This window comes from Primulina tabacum, chromosome 6 (genome assembly GCF_025594145.1).
Source record: "Primulina tabacum isolate GXHZ01 chromosome 6, ASM2559414v2, whole genome shotgun sequence".
NCBI classification, from domain to species: Eukaryota; Viridiplantae; Streptophyta; class Magnoliopsida; order Lamiales; family Gesneriaceae; genus Primulina; species Primulina tabacum.
This window is the reverse complement of record NC_134555.1, coordinates 37,533,707-37,552,693: the sequence shown is the minus strand read 5'-3', so window position 1 is coordinate 37,552,693 and position 18,987 is coordinate 37,533,707. Positions and strand designations below refer to the sequence as shown.

The 18,987-nt window shown below is 38.5% G+C and overlaps 1 protein-coding gene across 1 annotated transcript; it reads right to left on the bottom strand.

Moving 5' to 3' along the window:
- Positions 1-8,254: 8,254 nt before the first annotated feature.
- LOC142550241 (uncharacterized) lies at positions 8,255-9,218 on the bottom strand. Its single transcript, XM_075659479.1, has 2 exons — positions 8,762-9,218; positions 8,255-8,289 (listed from the first exon to the last, which is right to left on the bottom strand). Exons 1-2 carry the CDS (start codon positions 9,216-9,218, stop codon positions 8,255-8,257), a joined length of 492 nt encoding a protein of 163 aa, XP_075515594.1.
- Between the last annotated feature and the right edge of the window lie 9,769 nt (positions 9,219-18,987).

Here is an 18,987-nt window from a genome sequence, read left to right as displayed (position 1 = left end):
CTTTTTTCTTTTCGTATCATAGAACCATAATACCAGTCTAGCCTCTCTTATCATCTCTCCATCATCACTGCTCTTTTTTCACTACATCCATAGGTACTTCTTTTTCCTCTTTCACGTTTTCCACGACAAGGTGCATATGGTTATTTTGTTCTTGTAGTCTATCCATAGCGCCATGAAGCTTGGCGATATAATGTTCTTGTTTGCTAGCAAGGTCTTCTTGTTGATGACGAGAGTGGTTAGCAAGATCCTTCTCAGTTTCAATCCTTACTATCAACTTTCGGTTAGGGGAAACTAGTCGTACCACATGAGATATGTTACGTAGGGTTAGGACGAGCTGGCTCTCTGCTCGATTAAGATGATGGGTGAGACATTGTACATCAATTTGAAGCATGTTCCTAATCTCCAAGAGTTCTTGTTTCTCTTGTTTTCCTCTAGCGAGTTGAGCTTTTAGGATTTCAATTTCTCATACTTGGTTTTCAATGGTAAGTTGACGCATACGAAGGACGGCTTGAACACGAGTACAAGGGGTGGCCATTTCCAATACACATAGAATGAAAAGGGATCGAAGTTTCATTATCAAAAAAACAAGGTATTTGGATCAAACAGAATGAGAATTTCCAAAAGTAGAAAGAAGGGGTAATTTCGCACAGATTGAAAGAAGTTGACAATATTGAGTTTCGAGAATCTATGCGAAAGTATAAGCCATCCAATTATGATGACAGCTTAAATTCGAAGATTTAAACAAACGAAGATGATTGTGATATATCAGAATGATTTGGATGTGAAGGCATGGGCTTTTGCCAAAATTTGACTTCGTCAAATTTTGTCTATCGAACTCCCAGCCGGATTATGAACCTCGCGGCTCTGATACCACTAAAATTTCACGCCCCGAGACCGAGGCGTCGGCTGACATCCGAATTGTATATCAATTTACATGAAAACAATTAAGCCTCGTAGCAAATAGCCAAACACCAGTCTTTTTCATATTTAAATATTGTCTTTACAATGACAACAAAATGAAAATTACATCAGAATTGTGGAAGCGAAATAAATACAAAGTCTTGAGTCTCGATCTTTTGGTGTGATCACCAGCCCCAGAACATCTCATGTTCCTCCTCGTTCAATTGTTCTTCATTTTATCTGGGGAGAGATGTAAGGGGTGAGTGCTTTGGGAAACACTCAGCAAGTGGGGGCCGATCGATTACCATAAATACATATAAAACTTAATCTTTAAAGCATCTTTTAACAGACTTTCAAAACTTATCATATCAAACATTAACCGAATCAGATTCGAAGGGTGAAACAGAACTTATCATAACAACTCAGAACAGATCAGATCAGAACGAATGGAACATTGTTATTCATCTTGTCCTCCATGGTCAAATTATCCTCCATATGCTAGTCCTCTAAGGAGTGAGGTCCAAAACACAGTTTTATACCCACTGATGGGGGCCATAACAGAATTTACAATCGTCGTTCCATATCCAACTCGAATCATAACAGTGTATTACAAAATCAGATTCATCAAACAGTACTTATCAGAATTATGAGAGGACTCAGCAGATTCAAATAACGTCGAGACCAGAAGAACATATCGTACATCGATCGAGATTTTTATAATACATAATATAGCATTTTTCGAAAATGATTTGACACACATACAAGCATGTCATACTTATACAAATTTTAAGTTACAAAGAAATACATAGCAAAAACCCACTTACTGAGTTCGAAGGTGTAGTTTTCGAAATTTCCAAGTCCGGACGTACAACTCCCGTTGAATCTCGGTCAGATGGTGACCGAAACCTTGCAGTATTTTGCCTAGATTTATGAAGCAAATCTAGCAGCACTTCGACTTATCTTCTAATCACTCGGACTGCACGAAGCCTTCTCCCTTTTCTTCTTGCCTTAGACGCCGAAATGGAGAGGAGAAGAGAGGAGAGGGACAAATTTTTGTGATGATTTTGGGTGTGGTCTCTTCAACATACAATGATGTATTTATAGGTGAGATTTTGCCCTTTGAACTTCCTCATGGCCAACCCCTTGCATTCAAAGCAAGCATTAATTGTATTCATTCATTCATCCAAGCACACCAAGACTTTGGTATATCAAGGGTCATCTCTTTCATAATAAATTCATCCAAGCATACCAAGAGTCACTTTGGTATATTCAAGGGACATTTCATGCATAATGAATTTGTCCAATCCCTTTGATTGTATTCACAAATTTCGGGTTCTCACATAATCAATCTCATTGTAAATTTATCAGCAAAAAACATGGAACATGGTGCTTGTTGGAATGTTGTTTTTGCCAATAGTTTAATTAGTTCCATAGGTAAACTTGCAACTAATCAAACATGAGTGGGAAGTTCACCAATTTAGTTCCATACTCCATGCTTTTTTACTACCTGATCAAAGCAAAGCAAACATCAGCTTGAATCAGGTGCAGTGCCTTGCAAATTATTTGCTTCATAGCCACCAAATCCAACGATACATAATCTGATGATCATACGAGTTCTCATGACAAAGAAACACAGTTATCTCAGCTGTGTAAAATATGATCACTGCAATTTTTTCTTGCTTGCCAGTCACCAAGCTTGGTTCCAGTCAAAAACACGTGGTTTGAGTCTTGAGGCATCAACTGACATAAGCTCATAAATAATCTGTATTCAACTTCAAGTTTCTTTAGTTTCAAGCACTATTGGCCTCACCTAATAATCATAATCATTCATGACAAGGGAGAGCATCTGCAAAATATGTATGGTAGCCTTGGAATCTGGCTACCTTATGTGCTATCATCGAGAACTTCATAGATCAAACATGCATGCTCATTAGACCTGTCACCAACCAGAAATTCATAAATGCTTCCTTCTATCTGAATCCAACTTCTACCATGGGGCTTCCTTGTTTTAATATCGACCATCTTTTGCCTCACTGTTACCACATCCTGCCACCTCTCATCGGCTGCAAACACATTGGACAATAGCACGAGGTATCCAGAAACTCGGTCAGGGTCAAGTTCCTTAGTAAACCAATCAGACACATCAGAAGCAAGCTCGACATTTTTGTAAATCCTACATCCACCAAGGAGGGCAACCCAAACAGCGTTGTTTTGCCTCATAGGCATAGATTTCACCAGCTCATAAGCTTCATCTAGGAATCCAGCTTGACTCAACAAATCAACCATGCATCCAAAATGCCGAATGCTTGGTTCAATTTTTCAAGTCTCGGTCATTGTTTCAAAGTAATGACGCCCCACATCAACCATGCATCCAAAATGCCGAATGGCTGCAGGTGTTGGATCTCGGTTTTCACGTGCTCAAACGAAGTGGAAGTCTAAAAATTTTTTATTTTATTTTGACAATCAAAATATATTTGTTTTGGGCACTCGTATGGTTTATTATAAATTAACATGCATAAGGCGTTGGAGTTTTTATACCTTTAGTGAATTAATTCACTTTGCACCAACTACTCCGGTATTAGCGGATGTAGCTCTTGTTGTAAATCCCTACGAACTTTCTTCGATCTCCGAATCAGGTCCACGACTGGAATAACTTTTCTTCTTCTAAATTGCACTAGAAAGTGTAGAAGATTTTTTGTGTAGAGATGAAATACAATTTTTGTTTAAAAATCTTTTGAGAGCACAAAAAGAAATTGGAAGAGCCGAAAGTTCAATTTTCTAGCGAGAAACTTTCGGCTATTGAACTTTCGGCTGCCTTTCGTCTAATAATGAATCAAAATCCTCATTTTCCTTTTTTTTTAAGCTTCGGTGATTTCCAACATATATTATTAATTTGATTAACTAATTGTCATTTCCTTAATTAATCATATTAATTAAGTCAATGAATTTCAATAAAATCCTTGTGGATATATGTTACGTAAATTAGGAATCAAAATCCCTCATTATTATTTCTAATCATTTCTTAACTTAATTAATCTAATTAATTAAATTAATTAAAAATTCTAAATATGCATGCCAACCTTTTCAATCTTGATTTTCTTTTAATCAAATATTTGTGAGATCACCAAAATCTAAATAAAACATGTTTACTTCTTTTGACTGTCTTTAGCAGTCATACTCTCAATATTTCTATAAGCTTTTATAAACTTTATTTATAAGCTTATCGATTGATCATATCAAACTTATTTCTTATAAATTCAACTCATTCAATTTATTATCTCAACGGGAACAAGTAAACCGGTGCTTGTGTGACCCTCAATGGTTCAGGGATACAGCTAGCCGTGGGTTCACAACTCTTTGTGATTCAGGACATAATCCTTTATTCGGGCTTACCCTAGTTAGCCACATTCTTTTCATCAACACCTTGATCAAGAATGTCAAAACTCATTTCTGATTGCACCCATCGGATCATGGTAAGAGCGTCTAGTAGCATCGTTCCATGATCCCCTAGGTATCACTGATAGTGCCTGCAAGAACCAGTCGATTATGATTAACGTACAGTACGGTCCCTTCATCTCATACATCCCGATCGAATCTGCAACCATTGGTTCATCGAGGGTTGCATATTTATTCGATAACTACGTGATACATATAAATAGTGGCATCGCATGTACTGTTGGAGAACTCCTGCTCTAACGTACATATCATACTCTAACTAGAGATTACACACACTATTATTTCATCAGATCACATAGGATATCCACACCCATAGTTGAGCGGTGAATCCCCGACTACAATGCACTGGCTCCTACATGTGTCGCAACTGTACCCAATCTCTCCACCTGATGACTCTCCTGGAGCCGGTAAACGAGTCAAACCACAGCCCTAGCATATAGAGCCTCAGTGTTGTCCCGGGTCGTAAGGACTAATGGTGTACAATCATAACCACGGACTTATCCTCTCGATGAATGATAACCACTTGGAAAGTCCGAGGGAGAGTTTTTCGGTATAATCATCATATGACTACCCTTCTGTATGTTTGGACATCTCCATGCCCTTACCACGAAACGCAGTACACAACATCACAGATGCTAATCTCGAGCTCAAGCGACCTTTATCCATTTTTTAGGCGGCTGAATCGACTAGGAACGAATTTAGATCATACAGTGTTTACAAACGAGTTTCAACATCGAATTACGATTCATTTGTATTAAAGTATAATCAAGGTCTTTATCTATGTTTGATAACATGGGTATACAGATAAAGAAATAACAAACCATAAAATAATGAATTATATTAAAATAAAGATTGTTTATTACAAATGAGTCAATAAAATCTCTAGCCAAAATTGGCTTACAGGGCATCTACTCTAACAATCTCCCACTTGCCCTAGAGCCAACTACCCATAAACTTTAATCTCATTGCTTCGTGATGCTTTTCAAACAATGGTCCTGGCAAGGGCTTTGTAAGTGGATCAGCAACAATATCTGCAGAGGGGACTCTTTCGACTGATATATCACCTCTTCCCACAATCTTCCGAATGATGTGGAACTTCCTCAGTACATGTTTGGATCGCTGATGAGACATTGGTTCCTTTGCTTTCGCAACGGCACCAGTGTTGTCGCAGTACACCGGGACTGGATCAACTCCATTTGGAATAACGCCCAACTCTTTGACAAAATTCCTCATCCAAACTGCCTCTATGGCTGCAGCAGATGCAGCAATGTACTCAGCCTCAGTGGTGGAATCCGCAACGGTGCCTTGCTTGGAACTTTTCCAAGAGACAGCCGCACCATTAGGCATGAATACAAAACCAGAGGTCGATTTCGAATTATCTACATCACATTGGAATCTAGAAGCAGTGTAGCCTTCCAATTTTAATTCTCCACCCCTATAGACCATGAACAAGTTCTTAGTCCTTCTCAAGTACTTAAGAATGTCTTTCACGGCCTTCCAATGCATTGGACCAGGGTTCGCCTGATATCTTCTTGTAACACTCAAAGCATAAGCAATATCAGGACGTGTCGATATCATATCATACATGATACTATCAATGGCTGACGCATATGGAATTCGTGTCATCATCTCTATCTCTTCATCAGTTTTGGGACACATTGCCTTAGATAGAGTAACACCATGACACATTGATAAGTATCCTCTCTTGGACTCTTTATAGAGAATCGCTTTTTAATGGTATCGATATATGTGGCTTGGGTAAGCCCCAACATCCTTTTTGTTCTATCTCTATAGATTTGTATTCACAATACATAGATGCTTCACCCATATCCTTCATGATGAATTTACTTGCTAACCATACTTTAGTTGATTGCAATAATCCCACATCATTCCCAATGAGCAGGATATCATCAACATAAAATACCAGGAATGTCACTGTACTCCCACTAACTTTCTTATACACGCACGGTTCCTCAAAATTCTTAGCAAAACCAAACTCTTTGATAGTGCTATCAAATCTGAGGTTCCAACTCCTTGATGTCTGCTTGAGACCATGTATTGATCTCTGAAGTTTGCATACCTTATGCTCACTTCCACTGATGTGTATCCCTCAGGTTGAGACATATAACTTTCTTCTTTGATGTCTCCATTGAGGAATGCAGTCTTTACATCCATTTGCTATATCTCATAGTCATACCATGTTGCTATGGCTAGTAGTATTCTAAAGGACTTAAACATAGCAACTGGTAAAAAAGTTTCCTCATAGTCAATTCATTGCCTTTGAGTATAACCTTTTGCAACCAGTCTTGCTTTGAAGGTCACTACCTTCCCATCCGCCCCAAGCTTTCTTTTGTAGATCCATTTGCTTCCTATAGGAACGATTCCCTCAGGTGGATCCACTAATGTCCAGACTTGGTTTAAATACATAGAGTCCATTTCTGACTGCATGGCTTCAAGCCATTTGGTTGAATCAGTATCAGATATTGCTTCTTTGAAATTCATTGGATCACATCCAACACAAGACTCATCATGGCCTTGTTCATGAAGAAGCGTATATCTTGCAGGTGGTCTAATAACCCTATCAGACCTTCTAGAAGCTTGTACTTCAACTACTAGTTCTTGGGAAATGGGTTCAACTTCTATAGTTGAGGGAGTATCTTGAATTTCTTCAAGTTCTATCATCTTGCCTTTTCTATACAATAGAAATTCCTTTTTCAAAAAGGTGGCATTTCTCGAAACAAACACTTTTGCTTCATTTTGATGATAGAAACAATATCCAATAGAATTCTTTGGATATCCTACAAAGTAGCACAAAGTAGATCTACTATCCAATTTGTCTCTCACTGTCTGCTTCACGTAAGCAGGACATCCCCATATTCTCATGTAAGAATATTTGGGAGTTTTTCCCATCCATATCTCATATGGTGTTTTATCCACTACTTTAGTATGGACATTATTCAACAACATTGCCGCAGTTTCAAGCGCAAAGCCCCAAAACGATATAGGCAATTCAGTGAATCCCATCATAGATCGAACCATATCCATCAAGGTTCGATTTCGACGTTCAAAAACACCATTCAATTGTGGTGTTGCTGGTGGAGTCCACTGTGAGAGAATCTCATTCTCTTTTAGATAACCCAAAAATTCAGCACTTAAGTATTCTCCACCTCGATCAGATCGAAGTGCCTTAATACTTCTTTCTAGCTGATTTTCTACTTCAGATCTGAATTCTTTGAACTTTTCAAATGCTTCATATTTGTGTTTCATCAAATAAACATACACATACCTCGAATGGTCATCAGTAAAGGTAATGAAGTAGGAATGCCCAAATTTTGTGCTAACACTTAGCGGGCCACAAACGTCCGTGTGGATCAAATCCAGTAGTCCATGCGCACGTTCCACGTTTCCATTGAATGGAGTCTTAGCCATTTTTCCTTTTAGACATGACTTACAAATAGGTAGAGAATTTATGTCTGACAAGTCAAACATACCTTCTCCCACTAGTTTGTGCATCCTTCTTTGGGAAATGTGACCTAGTCTAGCGTGCCATATCTGTGCGGGGTTTGGATCATCTAACTTTCTTTTGTTTGTTGTTGTTTTCTTTTGTGCTTGAATATTGTTCAACGGAATATCTTTTAATTTTAAGTTATAGAGATCGTTTGTTAATTCTCCAGTTCCAATCAAACATTCATTCTTGTATAAATTGCAAACATCTTTAGCAAAAACACAAGAATAACCATCCCTATCAAGCATAGAAATAGAAATAATGTTTTTAACCAATTCAGGAACAAATAAAACGTCTCTCAAAAACAACTTAAAATTATTGTCTAAAATTAAAGTAACGTCTCCAACGGCAGTGGCAGCAACTCTTGCTCCATTTCCTAGTCTTAGAAAGGTCTCACCATCTATAAGCCTCTTGCTTCTTCCCATCACCTGCAAATCATTGCATAGATGAGAACCACATCCTGGTATCCAATACCCAAGAAGAGGAATTAATAGAAACATTAACTTCAATATAAAACATACCATGGCCAGAACGCTTCTGGGCAAGATACTCCGTGCAATTACGCCTCCAATGTCCAGGCTTGTTGCAGTGGAAACAACATGCTCTGACTTGTCGGGCTTTGAGGGCCCCGGAGTAGATTTCTTGTATGGCTTTTGTTGGGCTTATTCTTCTTTAGAGGGGCAGAACGCTTCTTGCCTTTATTTGGGGCTCCCTTTTTCCTACTAGACGAAGAACCCACAAGAAGAACATGCTTCTCCTTTTTGATTGTGGCCTCATAAGTAGTGAGCATATTGACCAACTCTTCAAGGGTGGCCTCAAGCTTGTTCATATTAAAATTAACCACAAATCCATCGAACGAGGGGGGTAGTGACAGCAGGAGAATATCAGTCGCAAGCTCACCAGGAATAACCACGTCGAGCCCCATCAATTTCTCAATGAGCCCAATCATCCTAACACCATGCTCATGGACAGAAGTCCCATCTCGCAGACGTGTAGTCATGAGTTCTTTCACAGTAGCATGTCTCTCTGAGCGAGTCTGTACTCCATACAACTCTTTCAGATGAAGGTGAATTTCAGCAGCATTCGCAGCCTCCTCGAACCGCCTCTGCAGTTCATTCGATATAGAAGCCAACATATAGTTTTTAGCTTGGAGATCATGGTCCCACCATATCTCAAGCTTAGCTAGTTCAGTCTCACTGACGTCCGAAGCTGCCTCCTTCGGTGGCTTCTTATCAAGCACATACGCGATCTTTTCCGAATTCAGAACAATCTTTAAATTTCGAAACCAATCATGATAGTTAGGGCCAGTCAATTTGTTTTGATCGAGAATGATTGAAAGCGGGTTACGAGTAGACATCGTAAATATACTGAAAATGAAAACAGCTAATAGTTACTGATAATTTTAAAATAATTCTAAGATATAAAATATGGATTTCATTTTATAAATTTCTCTCCCACTATTTTGACATCTTCACCACCCTCTGATGAAAAAGGAAAATCGTATTTCCTTAGTGGACACGTAGAGTCCAATTAGCCAATTATAATCCCGAATAATATCAGCCAATTATAATTTCTAAAAGGTAGAATCCAATTGCATCCCTATGCAACCTCCACGTATTTTGCCTCACGTTTAATAAGGACCCAATAATATGACGCCGTTTATTTTCACGTGTCAAACCAACCCATCAATATTGAACTGTAATGGACGGTCGCCATGAGTTCCCCCAATAATATAAGCCAAAGTCATGGGAGTTCCACTCAATTCACATCATATGTCCGGTGAAAGTCACAGCTTTTCGGCGTCCAGGCATCCCTAATAATATGAGCCAGACACTGTCCGCGGGTAGCGATTAACATGCAACCACGGTTGATGGAAGGCAAGGAAAAATTAAACTCCTTTAATTTTTACTTTTACTATTTGATATAAATTTGAGGGATTTTAATTTTAAAATTGTCTCATCATTTTAATTTAAAAATCGCGTGCCACGAGTTTGTATGTTTGCCGGATTCATTCAACTATATTATTTAATAATATACATACATGCATACTACTATATATCGCATATATCATAATATGACATTCAACAACAGATAAGGATGGATCGATTTCCAACACTATTAGATCCATGTGAGCCAAACATGGATCCAGGTCCAAAACCTAGGTGAATGCAGGGATGCAAATGCAACTTATGACAAAAGCTTCCAATATTTTACATGTCTTCATCTTGTGCATCGAGCCCACCATCTTCCAGTCTTGATCTCCCACTATTTCTAATAATTACATTTAAGTAGTCATGGCACATAAGGGATACATCTCATGGGGTGGGAATGGGCCATAAACCAGACCCACTTTAAAAATATCAAATATTAACAAAATGAATAAAACAGTAAAATATCCTAACATATACCTAACACATTGGTCAAGGCTCTCGATCATCCTTCATGCATTTAATATCAAATATTAACATCAATTAATTAAACAAATTTAATTAACTGATAAATTATATATCTAATAATTTATTAATAACCACCAAAATTATTAAAGAATTTAATAAATTAAATAAACACATTTATTTAATTTCCAATTAATTCAATAATAATTGATTTCTTGTAAAACTCACCTTTACCATAAATAATTAAAATCATATTCTAATTATTTATTTTACAAGAAAATTATTAATTTTCCAAAAAGTAATTTTTCAAAATAAAAATTGAACCAATTTTCAAAAATAACAATTTTGTCCAAAAATTTGAAAAATCAGAAAATCGCACCCTAGGCCCAAACAATTCAAGCCCATTATCCAAAACAGTGCCCGAGACGTTCTCGGGCAACCGCCAGTGCTGCCCGAACGTTTCGGGAAGTCGCAGGCACGCCTACGCGCACAGCAGTGCGCCCGCGGCGCGCAGGCCGCGTAGCACGGTGCGCGCGCCCGTTCAGGCAGTCGCAGGCACGCCTACGCGCACAACAGTGCGCCCGCGGCGCGCAAGCCGAGCAGCACGTTGCGCGCAGCTCCTGCGCGCGTGCCGCGCTCGCGGACTGCCCGGAACAATTCCGGGCAGATCCGAAAATAATTTTTTTTTATTTCTGGAAAATTAAATTTTTTATGGTGCATCAATTTTCTGAAAAAATTTTTTGTGTGGTTAGAAAAAATTATTCAATATTAAAACCATACGATTTAGAAAAAATCTTGGCTATCATACCACTGTTGGATCTCGGTTTTCACGTGCCCAAACGCAGCGGAAGTTTAAAATTTTTTTATTTTATTTTGACAATCAAAATATATTTGTTTTGGGCACTCGTATGGTTTATTATAAATTAACATGCATAGGGCGTTGGAATTTTTATATCTTTAGTGAATTAATTCACTTTGCACCAACTACTTCTGTATTAGCGGATGTAGCTCTTGTTGTAAATCCCTACGAACTTTCTTCGATCTCCGAATCAAGTCTACGACTGGAATAATTGTTCCTCTTCTAACTTGCACTAGAAAGTGTAGAAGATTTTTGTGTAGAGATGAAACACAATTTTTGTTTAAAAATCTTTTGAGAGCACAAAAAGAAATTGGAAGAGCCGAAAGTTCAATTTTCTAGCGAGAAACTTTCGGCTGCCTTTCGTCTAATAATGAATCAAAATCCTCATTTTCCTTTTTTTTAAGCTTCGGTGATCTCCAACATATATTATTAATTTTATTAACTAATTGTCATTTCTTTAGTTAATCATATTAATAAAGTCAATGAATTTCAATAAAATTCCTTGTGGATGCATGTTGCGTAAATTAGGAATCAAAATCCCTCATTATTATTTCTAATCCTTTCTTAACTTAATTAATCTAATTAATTAAATTAATTAAAGATTCTAAATATGCATGCCAACCTTTTCAATCTTGATTTTCTTTTAATACATATATTTGCGAGATCATCAAAATCTAAATAAAACATGTTTACTTCTTTTGACTGTCTTTAGCAGTCATGCTCTCAAAATTTCTATAAGCTTTTATAAACTTTATTTATAAGCTTATCAATTGATCATATCAAACTTATTTCTTATAAATTCAACTCATTGAATTTTTTATCTCAACGGGAACAAGTAAACCAGTGCTTGTGTGACCCTCAATGGTTCAGGGTTACAGCTAGCCGTGGGTTCACAACTCTTTGTGATTCAGAATAACATTTATTCTTATTCGGGCTTACCCTAGTTAGCCCCATTCTATTCATCAACACCTTGATCAAGAATGTCAGAACTCATTTCTGATTGCACCCATCGGATCATGGTAAGAGCGTCTAGTAGCATCGCCCCATGATCCCCTAGGCATCACTGATAGTGCCTGCAAGAACCAGTCGATTATGATTAACGTACAGTACGGTCCCTTTATCTCATATATCCCGATCAAATCTGCAACCATTGGTTCATCGAGGGTTGCATATTAATTCGATAACTACGTGATACATATAAATAGTGGCATCGCATGTACTGTTGGAGAACTCCTTCTCTAACGTACATATCATACTCTGGCTAGAGATTACACACACTATTATTTCATCAGATCACATAGGATATCCACACCCGTAGGTGAGCGGTGAATCCCCGACTACAATGCACTGGCTCCTACATGTGTCGCAACTGTACCCAATCTCTCCACCTGATGACTCTCCTGGAGCCGGTCAACGAGTCAAACCACAGCCCTAGCATATAGAGCCTCAGTGTTTTCCCCGGTCGTAAGGACTAATAGTGTACAATCATAACCACGGACTTATCCTCTCGATGAATGATAACCACTTGGAAAGTCCGAGGGAGAGTTGTTCGGTATAATTATCATATGACTATACATCTGTATGTTTGGACATCTCCATGCCCTTACCAAGAAATGCAGTACACAACATCACAGATGCTAGTCTCGAGCTCAAGCGACCTTTATCCATGTTTTAGGCTGCTGAATCGACTAGGAACGAATTTAGATCATACAGTGTTTACAAACGAGTTTCAACATCAAATTACGATTCATTTGTATTAAAGTATAATCAAGGTCTTTATCTATGTTTGATAACATGGGTATACAGATAAAGAAATAAAAAAATCATAAAATAATTAATTATATTAAAATAAAGATTGTTTATTACAACTGAGTCAATAAAATCCCTAGCCAACAGTTGGCTTGCAGGACATCTACTATAATAGCAGGCACACAAAACACCCAAGAATGTGATTTCATCAGGTCTAACATCATTATCTTGCATGTTTTCCATCAATTTAGAGACACTAAGAGCTTGATCACCATAACCCTGTTTAGCAAAACCAATGATGACCTTAGCAGACATATTATATATTTCTTACGATCGAGATAGATTTGATATCATTTTCCATGATTTCAGAACTAATTGTCTTATTTATTTCGATTTTGCAGTAAATCTAAATATGAATTTTTATCTCCAAATGTGCATGGTGGTGTTCACATTTTTCAGTCGAAATATTCATTTCTTAATGAAATATTAGGATATTGCGTTAAAAGTATGGATGTAAACTAACTAAATTATTCAAATTATTCGGACCTCAGCTCGACAAAACGTTTGTTCGAGATGGTTCGTTAAGTTTATCGAACCGAGCTCGAGCTAGATTTAGAGTCCGACTGTAAGAACCTGAAATTCCAGCAGTAGCAGCAGCTAGCAAATTTCAGCAGAAGCTAAAAATTCCAGCAGAAGCTAATATTTCAGAAGCTGGTATTTTTCCAGAAGATTAGAATCCAGCAGCAGCAGCACGAAAATTCCAGCAGACAGTTACTAATTCAGCCATGACTTGTAACTGAAGCATTTAAAAAGAATAAAGATTGTTAATGGCATATTATGGCCATTAATTGGGAGGCTACCAGTCAAAATTTTGCTTATATATAACACTCTCAAACCTCTGAAATGGGTTACACAAATCTTGAGATTATCACTTGAATTTTCGAGCTAAGAAAGTGCTGATTTTCGAGCAGCAGAAACCAGTAGCAAGAAGAAGCAGATTTCAGACTTCAACCGAAACACTTTTAGCAAATTACTGTAAGTGGGCTTATGTATAAATATCTTGAAACCCGTATGATGATCTCTGTTTTAAAGCAAAAGTATATTCTTGATTTCTGATATCTGATTTTGAAGCACTGAAACTTAGTGAACTAATGGTAGGAATATATATTTTGAACATTACTGATTACTGACCTCACCCCTTAGAGGAGAGAACATATAGGGGACTGATATCAGTTTAGCCATGAAATTCACGAACGTGCTCAGTGCTTACTTGTTAAAATTCTGATTCCTAATTACTGAATACTGATTACTGATTTCCGAATACTGAATACTGATTTCTGTTATGAAAATGAGAATTTCTGTATATCATTCGTATTACTGTTTCTGTATGAAAATGATTTCAAAAACTGGGAGTTATGCACGCCCCTGCTTACTGAGTGACAATCATATCACTCACCCACCAAACTCATCTCAGATAAGAACGATGAAGAGTTGTTAGAAGAAGAGGAGCAACTTCAGTTTTGGGACTAGTGATGAAGATCGTTGTTCTTAGTTCTGATTTATATTCCGCTACATCTGTTCAGACGTTATATTTTCTGGTTTTACATTTTCGCTGTAAAACATTTATCATTGAGTTTGTATCAGACAATGATTATTATGAATAAAAGACCGGTTTATGAATTTTGTACTTCTGAGGCTTGTTGTTTTCGAATGTAAATTTGAGAGCAACGCCGGTGTCAACCAACCCCCGTCCCGGGGCGTGACATTGAAGTGGTATCAGAGCGAAATCGGGTTTCATAATCTGGGGAGGATGAACTAGAAGTAATAAGTTCTGATAGACTTCTGGAAATAAGTTCTAAAAGTTACTGAAATAGACTACTGAAAATAAACTACTGTAATAGACTACTGAAATGATAGACTAACTACGTACAGTTAGGAAAATCAGTAGGGAAATAAATCAGAATACAGTAGAGCTCTGAGTGTTTCAGCAGCATGTCTGAAAAAAAAAATTTCAGTAGACCCAAAACCAGTAGCCCGAAAACCAGAACCAGCAGAAGGAAACCAGTAGATCTGAATGCAGAAGATTGGGTCAGTAGACTCGGAATGCAGCAGACTGGTTCTATTAGTGCTAGGAAATTAGCAGACAATGCTGGAAAAGCAGCAGACTGATTGCAGTAGCATCAGAATTGCATTAGACAGTGTATTCCAGCAAGCGAATGCAGTAGACCTTGCAAATGGCATGGAAGTTGAGGTGTTTTTCGCGCAAACTTCAAACGGCCATAACTTTTGATCCAGGAGGAATTTTTACTATTAAGAGTAGGTGTTGGAAAGCTCTCGACGAGGACAACCTAACCTAGAACCATTCAAATGTTCTTGCACCGCCGACGAACCCCAAAATCCTTCTTTAAGATAGTGATATCATCATTTCCGTAAAATTTTCCAACTTTTCGAAACTTTGAGGAATTTTCATTTCCAAATGGCTTAGCGTTTTTACACCAAACTTGGTACCATTCATGATCTTGATTTGAAGGATTTTTAATAAATTTTTCACGCAATTCTGAGACCGAAAAATTTTGGGCTACTTTCTACTACTGAATGTTATAGGCTTACTGATTTTGTTCATTCCAGTATTCGTCTATAACTTAACCTGTATTCTTGAAGATCATTTCTGAACCTTTACCCTCATGTTTTGGATGTAGGATATGGCTGACCAGAATAGCTACATTAAAAGCTTAGAGAGGAAGCTACAGAAACTAAAAGAACATAACTACTGCCTAGAGCTGGACAAGGATGAATTAGAGCGTCGAGCAGAACACTTAAGAAGTGATGTTCAAAGATATGCTCACTATCTGCATGAGGCAGAAGAGGAGAATAGGAAATCTCAAGAGGAGTTCGAAACCTCCCAAGAGACTGTTGCAGAGTTAATCGAATTACGTGATACATTGGTTGAGAATATCCAAGTACTTAAGGATCAAAACCATCAACCCGTGCACCAGCATAACCAATATAGTGCACAGACTGATGCTCAGATTCAAGAGCTGCAGGATACCGTGGAAGTTCTTAGTGACCAGAATGCAGTTCTGCATGGTCATATTGAACATCTAGAAGCAGTAATAGCCAACCATGAAGATGAACCCGATGAGGATCCCGAAGAAGAAGAAGAAGTTGAAGAGGATCCTATGGATTTAGATTTGGGAGAAGTGATAGATTAGAACGTCAGTAGTAGTTCTTTGTAATAACACTTGTTCCATTTGCATTTCTGTTTTCATTTCGAAGTTCAGTTGTAATTGAACTTTCTTGGAAAATCAATAAAAGTTATTTTTAGCCATTGGTTTCATATCCAAATTTTGAGCAATTACTCAATCATTGTGTTTTCTTTTCTTGAGTCCATATTTTGCCATCAACCTTAGAACTTTCGTATTTGTAAGAAATGGACGGAAGACAAGTAAGAAACAATCGCAACCCTTGTTACAACAACCGTAACAACAACCGCAATGAAGAAGATGCACAACAACCACCACAGCAACCACCAGCAGTTGGCCTCAGTCAGGTGGACTTGATGGCTATAGCCACGATTATGGCAACCACGCTACAAGGGTTAGTGAACCCTAATGCTAATCAGCCACCGCCACCACCTCCAGCTCAGAATGGGACGAAACAACACTATGAGGCTCTCCGAAGAGCAAGAGTCCCTAACTTCGATGGAAGCTCCGATCCCGAGGTTGGACAAAATTGGATAAAAGAGGTGGAGAATCATCTTCGACTACTTGAGGTTCCACAAGGGATCAGAGTAGATGTGATTACACCATTTCTTGTGGATAAAGCAGCCAAATGGTGGGAAGGAGTCTCACCAGCTATGGTAAGGGCGGGACCCATCACTTGGCAAAGGTTCCGAGAGGCATTTCTGAAGCAGTACTTCCCGACAGCAGTCCGAGTGCAGAAGCTGTCAGAATTTGAAAGCTTGGTTCAAGAACCAAACATGTCAGTGGTGGAGTATTCATCTAAGTTCCATTCATTGGGAACTTACTCCCCAACCATCATGGGAGACGAGGCCTTGAAGATGCATCGCTTCAAGAAGGGATTGAACAGCCGTATTCAATCTGCCCTTGCCGTTATCGAGCCCAACAGTTTTGATGTATTGATGGGAGCCGCCATCAGGGCTGAGAATGACATTGAGAGGCGTGAAGGTGAGAACAAACTCAAACGTCCTCAGTCAAGCCAATACCAACCGGGCCAACGATTCAAGAGGGCTAGGCTTTCAAGTAACCAATTCACCAGTGATCCAGTTAAAGGAACCATTTCTTCTCCATCAAGCAAAGAGGGAGTCAAGTGCCAAAATTGTGGATTCAATCATATAATATACCTGCTTATGTGTTATTTGATTGTGGTGCTACGCATTCATTCTTGTCTAAGAGATTTGCCAAGAAGTTAGGAGCTAAGCCAGATAACTTAGAAGAACCATATAGAGTAGCAACTCCTGCAAATCTAATTTTAGAAACTCGCACTCTATATCGGAATATTAGTGTTCTCATAGAAGATCAAAATTTCAAGGCAAACCTAATCCAACTAAACATGGTGGAATTCGACGTAATTCTTGGAATGGATTGGTTAGCAAAGAATCATGCTTTAGTGGACTGTCATGGAAAGACGGTAACCATCCAAGCTCCACACCAAGAGAAACTTTTATTTCATGGCAAGACAAAAGAACGAAAGACTCTTCTTTCTGCTTCTCAAACTTGGAAAGCCATGAAAAGTGGAGAAGAAGTTTACCTGGCTATGTTAAGCGAGTTAACGAAAGAAACCACACGTACGCTAGAAGAGATTCCGGTAGTACAAGAATTTTCGGATGTCTTCCCTGAAGAACTCCCTGGCGAACTTCCCGACCGCGAAGTGGAATTTGAGATTAATTTAGTACCCAATGTTGCACCAATCTCAAAGGCACTATACCGAATGGATCCGGCAGAGTTGAAGGAACTCAAAGAGCAACTTCAAGAATTGTTGGATAAGAAGCAGATACGGCCAAGCACATCTCCGTGGGGAGCTCCTATCCTCTTTGTTAAAAAGAAGAACGGAAGCATGAGATTGTGTATCGATTACAGAGAACTGAATAAGATCACAATCAAGAATAAATACCCACTTCCAAGGATAGATGACTTCTTTGACCAACTCAAGGGAGCTACGGTCTTTTCCAAGCTCGACTTAAGGTCAGGCTATCACCAACTCAAGGTCAAATCAGACGATATTCCGAAGACAGCCTTCAGAACAAGGTATGGACACTATGAGTTCACAGTGATGCCGTTCGGGTTAACAAACGCTCCGGCAGTATTCATGGATCTCATGAACAGAGTGTTCAAGCCATTTCTTGACAAGTTTGTTGTGGTATTCATCGACGATATTCTATTATATTCGTCAAGTGAAGAAGACCACAAGGAACATCTTCGTCTCACCCTCCAGACGCTGAGAGAAAAGGAACTTTACGCCAAGTTCAAGAAATACGAATTTTGGCTAGAGAGCGTCACATTATTGGGGCACATAATATCAGCAGCAGGAGTATCTGTGGATCCTAAGAAAGTAGAATCAACCGCAGATTGGCCTAGACCAAAGACTGTGACAGAAATTCGAAGCTTCTTGGGACTAGCAGGCTATTATCGAAAATTTGTTGAAGGATTCTCTTCAATAGCAATACCTCTCACCAAACTCACACAAAAGAACTCTAAATTTCAATGGAATGAAGATTGTGAGAAAAGCTTCGAGACTTTGAAGAAGAAGCTTACATCCACGCCAGTATTGGTATTGCCAACTGAAGGCAAAGACTTCACCATCTACAGTGATGCATCTAAAGGAGGTTTAGGATGTGTACTCATGCAAGAGGGAAGGGTGATTGCATACGCGTCAAGACAGTTGAAGCCGTATGACCAGAATTACCCAACACATGACCTTGAATTAGCTGCAGTGGTATTCGCACTAAAAATTTGGAGACACTATTTATATGGTGTTAAGTGTGAGATTTTCACTGATCATCAAAGCCTCAAGTACTTGTTCACTCAGAAAGAGTTAAACATGAGACAGAGACGATGTATTGAACTCTTGAAGGACTACGATTTGACGATAAGCTACCACCCAGG